General features: G+C 34.4%; 1 protein-coding gene across 2 annotated transcripts; it reads right to left on the bottom strand.

Moving 5' to 3' along the window:
- Positions 1 to 1846: 1846 nt before the first annotated feature.
- LOC143573763 (chloride channel protein CLC-d-like) lies at positions 1847 to 9286 on the bottom strand. 2 transcript variants are annotated; one of them, XM_077058559.1, is made up of 23 exons: positions 8989 to 9286; positions 8844 to 8916; positions 8537 to 8758; positions 7372 to 7418; positions 7175 to 7273; positions 7013 to 7087; positions 6769 to 6857; positions 6208 to 6348; positions 6062 to 6132; positions 5262 to 5341; positions 5015 to 5158; positions 4849 to 4908; positions 4117 to 4191; positions 3873 to 4024; positions 3662 to 3797; positions 3460 to 3591; positions 3274 to 3351; positions 3134 to 3189; positions 2979 to 3065; positions 2741 to 2897; positions 2560 to 2661; positions 2444 to 2490; positions 1847 to 2207 (listed from the first exon to the last, which is right to left on the bottom strand). In XM_077058559.1, exons 1-23 carry the CDS (start codon positions 9166 to 9168, stop codon positions 2138 to 2140), a joined length of 2373 nt encoding a protein of 790 aa, XP_076914674.1. In that variant the 5' UTR covers positions 9169 to 9286; the 3' UTR covers positions 1847 to 2137. The 2 variants fall into 2 exon arrangements, with proteins under 2 accessions (XP_076914674.1, XP_076914675.1); XM_077058560.1 differs by having other exon boundaries at positions 2449 to 2490; positions 8989 to 9285.
- Between the last annotated feature and the right edge of the window lie 2220 nt (positions 9287 to 11506).

Genomic DNA, 11506 nt, shown 5'->3' with positions numbered 1-11506 from the left:
ATTGATTGAAAAACACGAGCATGCGGGTGTCCAAGACGATTGTGCCAGATGGTTGACGAAGCTTTAGTAGCGGTAAAGGAGACACGTGGAATAGACTTCAGTTGTAGTAGGCTAAGCGAGTATAAACCATCTTTACTTGGACCCATGAGTAGGATATGCCGTGTAGACTCGTCCTTCACAACAAAAAAAGACGAATGAAATTCAAAGAAAACATTGTTTTCAGTACAAAATTGTTGGACAGAAAGAAGATTCTTTTTGATTTGAGGAACATGCAAGATGTTAGAAAGATTTAACGTTTTGTTTGGAGAATAGAATTTAGAAGAACCAACATGAAAGATAGGAAGAGGATTACTGTCGCCAACATGGAGTGCTTCATTACCAAAGTATGGTTCAGAGTTATCCAAGCTTGTCAAATCCGGTGTAACGTGACTGTTGGACCCTGTGTCAGGAAACCATGGGGAGTGTCCGGATTGAGAAGCATTTTCCGAGAAAGAAGCATAGTTAGCCTGCGGTTGTTGTCGAGCATTGCCTGGCCCGGACTGATTTGGACATTGAGATGGAATGTGAGCTATGCCGCATCTGTTACAATGTCCATAAACTGTGTTTTGGGTGGATGCCCAAGCAAATTGTTGGGTGCGATTGTTGCTTCGACCTTCGTCGCGGTTGCGAGAATAGTTTCCTCGGTTGTTGTTGTTGCGATAGTTGCCTCTTCGGTTGCCACGGTTGCCACGAGCTGCATAGAAAGCTTGCGGTTGAGGATTAGGAGAGGCCGTGGGGCTCAATTGAAGACCAAGTTGAGAGGCAATTTGTTGCAATGATTGAATAGCATTAGGACGAATCAGGGAGTCCGTAGCTGCTGTGAAAGCTTGTGGCACAGCAGGAGCAGATCTGGAATACATGAAATCATGATCATTCAACAAGCCATGGAGTTCAACGAACGATACTGGTGGTACTCGGCCAAGCAGGGAAGACTTTAATGGGTTGTATTCTGGTCGAAGACCATATATGGCGAGCATGACCAATTCTTTATCTGGTACAGGAGCGTTGATATTGGCAAGGGCATTAGCATACTCTTGAGCACAAGTCAAATAAGCAATTGGAGTTTCATCACCTTTTTGTTCAATGCGCATGAGTTGAATCCGGAGAGAATACTCACGTGTTGGATTACTCGGCGCATAGGCACGAGTAAGGGCAAGCCATAATTCTCTGGAAGTCGTGCCTTGAACATGTTGAAAGGACGCTTCAGAGATGGTTGAAGTAATAATCATTCGAACATGAGCATCATTAGTGATCCAGTGGAGATAACTAGGGTTATCAACCGAGGCTGTATCTGTTGTAGCGGCTGTCTTTGAAGGTGGACACTTGATTGTTCCATCCACGTAGCCAAAAAGGTTGTTGGTTATGAGAAATGGTTGAATCATCTCCTTCCAGAACCCATAGTTGGTGGGTGTTAAAAAGAACGCGAACTTATGTGAGTTGTGAGCAGTTTTCTCTGCAGTGGAGAAGGAACTGATCATGGCCATTGGTAAAGAAATCGAGAAGGAAGAAGGCTGCTTGGGCAGCGACTGAGTGTTGGCGTCGGGGTTGGGATTAGGGCTTGTGACAGCAGAATTAGGGTTAGGTTAATCTTGGCTCTGATACCAAAATAAACCGTGTTATTGAATTGATATTGATTTCTGAATGATTGATTACAATAGAGAGCATTGATATATATAGGCCTAATCTATATTAAGTAAACTAGGGCCGGCTCTATTATGTCTAACACAGCTGCTCAAAGATACTATTATGGAGTATTATATATATGAGCTGATAAAAGAGAATTTAAAGTCTATTATAAAATGAATGAACCGATATGCTAAGTGCACGGGCAATGCTTTAATGCCGATTTGAAGTTTTGTGGCTAGAAAAACAAAATAAAACACTCTTTGTATCTTATCTTAAAGTGGTAAACCAAAATACAAACACATCCTGCAAAGACATTGCTGATACAAATCATGAAACATGACCTAAAACTAACAAAATCTACGTCTTGCTTATTCGACCTGACCTCCTTTTATACGATCGTAAATATATACACACAACTTATCCAAAAAGAATTATAGTGATTAGATTCTGTTCAAATAATACTTAGCTACTGTTAATCAAGAAGACCATTAAGTAGTGGAGACCCGATATCAGATGCCCTCCTCACTCGTCGTTCTTCATCCCTGCAATCCGATTATTAAAATTCATTTTTTTCAATAAACACATTTCTTTTAATGATTTAACAACTCTCTTTAGAATATTAGTATCATACCACCTACAAATTTGGTAGTTGTTATTAACATTGAATATTAGTATCATACCCCTTATGTTGAACCACTTGATATAAAAAAAATGCCCTTTTTCAACATTTTTTTAATATATATGTGATACAATTATAAAGTACAGGCATCATAGAGACCTTACACTAGTTGACTGAAGCTCTACAGAAGCTGAATCCTCATTATCCTGCAAGTCAAAAACCTATGGCATTACTTTAAATTTTCAAATACATAAAAGAAAAGTTATAAAAAATACCTCAAATAATAAGTCCTTTCTGGTGATCATACCGATCACACGAGATGCACGTGGAACTACAAATATATGCCTCAAACCTAACTGACGGAACAGATTATAAACCTGCACAGTGTCATGTGAATTAATATTAAATAAATTTACTAAAAAGACAATATTTCACCTAATGTAACTATTTAGTTACCTTTGTTAATGACATATCTTCAGGGACAACATATGGTGATGGATTCACAAAAGGGGCAAGATCTATGTACATTTCCAAATCATCAGGACTTAAATGGATATCATTTATTGATAATCCTTTACTAGTAACAGGCTTCACAAAGTCACCAAGATTGTGTCTGCAATTCAAAATATTATTCAGCATAATAACCATAAAAGTAAATTAAAATGTCCAATCTTAAAATCTTTTATATAACTACCTGATTGGTATACTTTGGCTTCTCATATCAACTGCAAGAGGACTATGTTGAAAATCTGCTTTTGACTGCAGAAGTACTAATAAGTGACTGCATCAAAACAAAAAAAAAATTAATAATTATATCTTTAAGTTATAATAAAAGATACCGTTCTATACCTGCGCAAGATAAGACCAATGACCATTGTTTCTCCGTTTCGTGAGTGATCCACAACCTAAAGGGCAAGTATAAGCATTAGCTAACGTGGAATTAGGTCACCGAAAGTACAAGAAATAAACTTTAAAAAAAAAAGACATACAGGAAAGCCATTGTGATTATTAGTCCTCAGAATAGTCGCTGCATCAGCAACTTTTACCACGCGAGGAAAGTAACAAACCTATCAAATGTAGAAATACAAAACGGGTCACCTCTGGTTTCACTTGTTTCTGAATACAAGACAAAAAGATGATAAAGATAACTTTAGAAACCAACAAACAAACCTAACCTTTTGATTCCCGCAAGCTTCTTTAGCTGTCATTTTTCTCATCAGATTTTTGGGGCGGGATTCAAGTAAAGGAATACCCCTCAATCTAGCCTGTTCTTCATATAAGCCTTCATTAAAAGCATCACCAACCGCCTGAAATAAGTAAATCTTTTAATATTTTTTCCACATAATTAATTCATTCAAAGAAAAAAGATATATATACCTTTGATATGAGAAGAACAAGCATGATAAGAGGTAAAAGCTTTAAATTATTAGTAATTTCAACCATAATAACACATAGGGAAACCGTCATTCGCATTGACCCTCCAAGAAATGAAGCAGCTCCAAGTAAAGCATAGCTGAAAACATATTAAAAGATATGTAAATTGAATTAATTAAAGGAAAGAAATATATATACATGTATATGAACTTACGTTCCTTCTTCAATGTTGGTCTTTTTATAAAGTCTAACAACAAACATGCCAACAAGCCGTCCATATGTAGATCCAATCATTATACCAGGAACAAACTGACCAGCTGGCACAGCAGTTCCAAACGTCACCACAGCTAAGCTATAAAACATAATCTGAACAAAAACCCACATTAATTAACTAATATTTACAAGATTAAATCAAACAATGAGTCGACGGCAAGTGGCGTGTAGAATTGAGCTGATACCAAAAAAGTCAGCAGGCTCTGAGCACTGTACTCGTGTATGGTTTTTGCACTGAACAGATTTCTAATTGCATCATCCTGCATAGTAATATATGCAAAATCATTAATAAGTCTAAAGACATTAAAAAATAGAAAAAATTGCACAAAAGCCCCTTGTAATTTGACCATTTTGCAAGTTTGGTCCCAAACTTTGAAAATTACAAACTCAGTCCGAACATTTGTGAGATGGTTGCACATTTAGTCCCCCACCGTTAATCTCACTAGTTTGTAACAGAAAAGTGATGTCATGTGTCTTTTATGTTGTGAGCGTAATTGTGTCTTTTCAAAACTAAAACCTTAATAAAATTCTTATTCAAACACCAAAAATCCAAGTGTCAACTTCATCACCTTCGATTATGCACCGAATTTCGAAGAACATCATCACCTTCAAAAGTTCAGTTTAAAAACAAATGTGATGAAGCCGATGATAGGAGTTCTAGAATATGGAGTATTTTATTAAGGTTACGATTTACAGGACATGATTACCCTCACATAAATGACACGTGACATCACTTTTTTTAATAAAAACTAACTGGGATTAACGGTGGTAACTAAGCGTGCAACCCTCTCACAAATGTTTGAACTAAATTTGCAATTTTTAAAATTTGTGGACCAAACTTGCAAAATGATCAAACCACAGGGACCATTTGTGCAATTTTCTCAAAAAGAAAAAGCATAATTTATCTATCTGCTGACCTGAGTATTAAAGAAGATGGTTGCAAGATCATTGTATTCATTCTCATTGCTACAAAAAAACTGAAAATATAATGTTAAATCCATCATAAAATCGCCATTCTCTAGATGGGTCCCACCAAATATTACAAAAATAAAAGAAATAAAAGAAACTGGTAATTAAACTTACGTTAACATAATTACCATAAGTCCCGGGTCGACGAGGACATTCAATAGAGCTATCTGAGTCGGGACACGCGCTACATTTTCTAAAAAGAGGCAATCCGAATGAAATTATTGAGGTTATCACGGATACTAGACAAGCTTCAATTATCTGTAATCATAAGTCAGATTTAAAAGTAAATCATATATTTAATGGAAGATATTATTATATAAATTAAACAATAACTTTTGAAAGAAAAAAAAAAGAAACTTACTTTGACTCGGTTTCCTTTTTTGTGTAGATAATTTCGCCGCCAGTGTGTTATATAAAGTGTCAGCTGGTTAAATAATGCTCCTGAAAAAGCAGTTTTGATTAGCAATTTAAAACTGACAGAAAATAGGATGTAAATGAACTAAACGTTCAGTCCAGCGGGAATAATCAACAAACTAACACACATAAAAATAAATGTAGATTTATTTAAACAAACGAACATGAACACATGCCTCGTTCGTTTATTTATGTTCGTGAACGTTCGTTCATTAAAATTCGTCTATGTTCGTTTGCTTACAATAGTTCTAAGCCCGTTCCTTCAATTTCGAGCATTTACATTCATTTACGTATGTAAGTCCGTTTGCTTACCTATTTCGTTTACGTTCATTCATGTTCGTTAGTTTAGATTTGTTTAGGTCAATTCGTTTACATTCATTAATATATTCATTTAAATTGGTCCATTACAATTTAGTCTAGTTTTACCAAATCTTTAGACCCAACACATTGTGGTTGACTTGTTCACGTTTACTTTTACATGGTTTTAGCACTGTTATGTTCATTCAATTATGTTTGTTCTTTAACGTTCATGAACCATTCATTTATAATCTTAACAAAAGAACATAAACAAACACGAGCAAGAAAAACCTGTTCATTTAGTTGTTGCTGTTCGATCATTTGTTCAGTTAAGGGTAAATGAACGAACATAATCATGGTTTGTTTGTATCCATTCGGTTCGTTTTCAGCCTAACAGAAATACCCTTTTTTGCTAGTAAAAAGAAATGCATAAGTGGCAGCATGACATACCAAGAAGACCGCCTATAACACCAATAATGGCCATGGGTAATAGCTCTGCAAATGAGTAGTCCTCTTGACCACTAAATTGGACTTAGTAAGAAACCAATAGATTTAAAAAATAAAACAAGAAAATAACTTCAAAGTGAGGTTCTCACTCTGAAACATCCCATATTATGAAGCCTCCGGAACCAAAATGCCCACACTTGCCACTTTTACACCACCCCATTGCGGTACGCACTACTACGGCCACCACTGCAGATGTGAAGAAAACACGCCACATCAGCTGACTCCTCCACCTTCAATTAGAAACAGTTATTACCACATACTAAATATAGGGATTTAACATAGCAACGTTGCACACGTGCGGAGACTTTTATACACCAAAAATATGTTGGAGAGACTTTTTGCGTGAATGAGAGCGTGTTGGATTTTAATGATGTTAACCCTTGAAAGAAACTAAAATTAAGAAATACAACTAATGTAATCATATTTGCCAATGCAACTTGTTTAAAATAAATAATTAACAGTTTTGCACAAAATCTGTTTCTGTCTCATCCACCCCGACAAAATGTCTTTCAGTCTCAGATCAAATGGCTCAAAAACTTAGGAGATACATCTAACATTGTCCAATAAGTGCTTTTAGGGGGGTCCCACGTATATGTTTAATATTATACCTGTATGTATAACACACAGAAATAAAGAAAAACAAAACTTACCATGAGGTAACTTCCTCTAGAGCAAATAATACACCACCAACTGGAGCTCTAAAAGCAGCAGCCACACCAGCTGCACATCCACATGTTACCTTTCAAAACATTTTAACTCATAAACATCACAAACACGATCTCATCTCACAATTGCAAACTAAAATATCTTTATTTTATTTTCCGTTAAAGTAAAACGCTACAACTATAAATAATTGATGTATAAACACGTATAATGAACATCAATATCACTCACAAGATCACGGCGATCACGATCACTCTTAAAGATCTGTAGCCACCTAGAACTCAGATGGTATTTAGTAGATCCACCCTAAATATCAAATTCATTAATAAAAAGACGTTAGTCAGTCCACAATAGATGAATAAAAGGATATAAAAATTAATAGAGTGTGATTACTTGTCCAAGTAAGGAAGCAATACAAGCACCCGTATGAACAAGAGGCCCTTCTTTACCAAGTGCCAGTCCACCACCCACAGATCCAATGCTTCCAGATATCTAAAACAATTTGCATACAAATAACTTCCTTCTAAGAACATTGAAAAAATAAATAATCATACATAACCTTAGTTTATTTTTAGAAAAAAAAAGGTCACCTTTCCTATCAGGGTTCTGAAAAGAAGGATACCACGAGTGTCAATCCCTGCAAAATTGTTTGTAAATTTACATTAAATATGAAAGGGGTAACTTTATACCATAGTTACCAAGTATCCTAACTGTTCCACTAAAGTCATTCAGCTTTTGTTAGGTGTTCCAAACATATTTATTTTTATGAATGTTAAAAAATTTTAAAATTAAGTGACGCATATGAAACATATATGGAGCTTGTTTACTCTTTAATTATTATTTTTTCAACTTCACTCAATTAAATAATAATAAAACTTGGGCGCTTAAGCACATTTATTGGGCAAAGCGCAATAGATGCGATTACACTGCATACGATATTAAAGCGCCCACCTGGTTTCCCATGTGTATTAAATTGCATCCCCCCCCCCTTCTTCCTATTCTGAAGTAAAACCTAAAACTCCCACTATTTAAGGGCTTCCATATTCCATCTTGTAGCACATAATCATCAAGAATCTCAGTATTTACATATTAGTTTTTTTACTTATTTTCGGATTTAATATTTCTTTCTGTTCCTTATTTATTCTGCAATTTGTGTTCCTTATTTCTTATCTAACTTATATTCTATGAACTAATTGTTTGTTTTCTTATTAAGATGTTCTACTTTAAAAAAAACGGCGCTTTTTTTGCGCTTCTAGCCCGGGTGCCATCAACGCTTTCGAGCGCTTATCAGATTTGATAACTATGTTATTTAGTAAACTTTTTTTCTTCACTATTACCTCATACTTCAAGTTAAATTAAATAAAAATTAACACCATGCTTCATCTGTCTCACATGACATCATTATTAAAAAATGAAAAAACACATAGGACTGGAAGTAGGGTTGTTCAAAAAAGCTCATAGCTCACTCGAAAAAGCTCGTTTGTAAATCAGACAAGCCCAGGCCAGGGTTGACTCGGCTCATGGCTCGCTCGATATACGGATTGTTGGCTCGCTCAAATGGTTCATATAACTTAAACCCCAAATTTTAATGTATAATAATAATGAGATATAGAACTACTGGAAAAATAAAACAAAATAACACATATAATATGGCTCTTGCTCTTTAAAAAATATTAAAAACAAAAATAGTATATACAATGTTATAAAGTCTCTGGTTTATAAATTTTGTTGTTGTTATTAAATGCGCAGACTCACCATTCAAATAGCCCTTAATCTCTGGTATTCCGGATCCTGCTGCTGCGGGTGCAAATTGTGTGATGATATAAACAGAAGAGAAGACTAAAGCGAGATTGAAGATGGTATATACTATGAAACCAGCTACATAAGATTTCTGTATGATTGAAAAGGTCAATGAGTACTTCCATCCAGCAAAATTCTCAACAGATATATTGATGAGAACAGCGGCTAATCCAGTGCCTAAATTCAAACAATAAGACTAGAAATGAAGCTCCTATATTGATGAAAAGCAGATAATGAGTTATGAGAAATGAAAAAAAGAGACCTATGCCAATTAGCAGAGCGAAGAACCATTTAACTCCGACGTTATACCATACATAAAGCTTTCCTCTTCGTGCCTGCAATTAAAAAGTTTTAAGTAATTCAGACTCCATGTAACAGTAACAAACAATAAGAATAAAAGTAAAGACCTGTTCTTGGCGATAGGCATAGTTCTCGATAACTTCATAATCAAGGCTTTCAACAGCATCAAACCCATCGCCGCTTCTCAAACTCCCATCATCATAATAATCACTACTGCTTCCATCTTCGGCGGTGGGCAACCGAGACCAGATAAGCTTACCGGTGCTCTCAAGTTGATTCGAAAGCATAATAATAATAATAACAGCGAGATCCAATCAGAGAGACCTGATCTCGTGAGAGCAAATTTGTTGGATCAATGGTTGATTTTGATGTGTGAAATTGGGGGTTTTGATCCAACCTAGTTATCAAGACTAACTATTCCTTCCTCCTCAATTCCACCCAACTGAAACCGAAAGTGAAACCCTTGTTATTAGTAACAGTAACATTTCTGCTTTATGTTTTTGTTGTTATTATTAATAATTTGTTGTGTATTTTATTTTATTTTGTTTTTGATTTTAATTCTTTTGTTATAATCTTGGGTTATTTTTCTTTATTATTATAAATCGTTATTTATGTTGGTTGAAATTGTAGTTGGTATTGTTTCTAACGGTTCTCATATTTTTATAAATATGTATTATTTTTTACGTTCTCATGTTAAGATTAAAATGCACATGAAATTTCCCCTAAGTAATGGTAGCCAACGAAGATTTATAAGTGTTTTCTTTATTTATACTTTCACTCATTTTAATATAAGGCGATTTTAGCATCGGACACCAAGACAGTAAATGGAGAATTTTGTTTTAACAGAACTATGTATTTTAAAATGCGAGGGTAGCTTTGTCATTAAAAAAAGTTTACAAAACCAATTGTTTGGATCAATAGCAGAACTATGTATTTTATAAAATATTATTTTTTAACCCAAATATTCACTCTATAAAGTATTTGTAGCAACTTTACTGTAAGTAATGTAATATTAAATGAAAGTATATATTGTCACATTTTCAGCTCATTTGATATGAAGTAGCCATCTTTGTCAAAATCACAGTCATCTTTACCACCCGTTCAACACAAATAAGAGTTAAACATCCAGTTTTGAACAACACTTTTCTAATAAGCACTTGAGTAAGAACATTGTACCTGTAATACTATCCAATATAATTAGCATACATTATATATATTACAATTTTTAAAAGTAGGTTGTCTCACAAACTTACTATTCCCTTTAAATTGTGCATGAAACATTGTAAACTATGCTTAATATGTTGTACATAGTTTGTGTGCTATAGATTGTTCATGTTGCAATTATTTTTAACCTTTGTAAATAGCTCTTCTTTTTGTTTACTCATGTTAGAAAATATTAGTTTTGATAATTGGATCAAGTACCACTCAAATTTAGTTAAACTATTTCATTAGTTTAGTTACCAATACATGTATAAATATTTTAAATTACTAGAGTTAATGAGCAACTTTCTTTATAAACTAACAAATCCATTGTCTTTTCCCTTCATGTTAAAAATGATACTTTTCATTAGTTTATTTACCAACCTGATAAAAGTTTTAATTTTCGTAAAAAAACCCAAAAATAATTAACAATCTAATGGACAATTTTTTATATTTCACATGGGAGTTACTGTGCTTAACGTGTATGGGTGGTTTAACGTTTTCAAGGCTGTTTTGGTGCGGTTTAATGTTATCGCTACAACTTTTCTTATCGATACCTAACCTTTATGATCATTAAAAAAACTTGCTTATATAAGAACATAACATGTAAGCTTTATGTCAAAATATGATAGAATGTTAATTAATCTAAGGACTAGGGCATTACATTGCTAAAACTAGATTGCTTTGTTTTATATGATTATTTTCACGGTTTACCCCGCCGCAATGCAGGGGTCACATTACTAGTTCACATAAAAAATCCACAAGGATAATCAGGCATAATGCATACAACATACTAGCGATAAACATATACCACAAGTGAATTCACATCGATCTAACCCCAAAAACCCTTTTTTCAATTTCCAACCAAGTGGCCACTTATTTCAAGATGCCAAACATAAAATCACTTGATATTAAGGAATCTTCTTATCATGCAATCTAGTATATCGTTCTACAATCCACATATTTTGCATTTTTAGATTCATTGACTCATGTTCATTCATCAAAATTGTGTTGTGTAAACTTTATGCTGGTACAACATTGTGATTTTTTAGGGATTTTTACAAAGCATCACCTCCCTAACTAGCCTTATTACATATTTCCCCAATTCTAAACATATAATTACACATTCCCCTTCTAGTATGTAATTACCATATTACCCTTTTCAATTTACAGTAACGCTAGTAAACTAATCGTCGTTTCAATGTCCACTAACATATTAGAGAACAAACTAATAGTGTAATTGGACCTTCACGGTCGTTTCAATGTCCACTAACATATTAGAGAACAAACTAATAGTTTAATTGGACCTTCACGGCAATCAGTGTCTCATCTAATCCGGCGAACACCAAACGTCGCCAAACACAACGACGTCGAGGTCGGCGATCACAGCAAACATTCATCAATTTTTCGGTAAGTTCAATACTT

The sequence above is a fragment of the Bidens hawaiensis genome, unplaced genomic scaffold (genome assembly GCF_021521415.1).
Source record: "Bidens hawaiensis isolate Kalapana, Puna unplaced genomic scaffold, B.hawaiensis_p1.1 tig00026629_1, whole genome shotgun sequence".
NCBI classification, from domain to species: Eukaryota; Viridiplantae; Streptophyta; class Magnoliopsida; order Asterales; family Asteraceae; genus Bidens; species Bidens hawaiensis.
The sequence above is the reverse complement of the archived record's forward strand: the minus strand, read 5'-3'. Positions and strand labels throughout refer to the sequence as shown.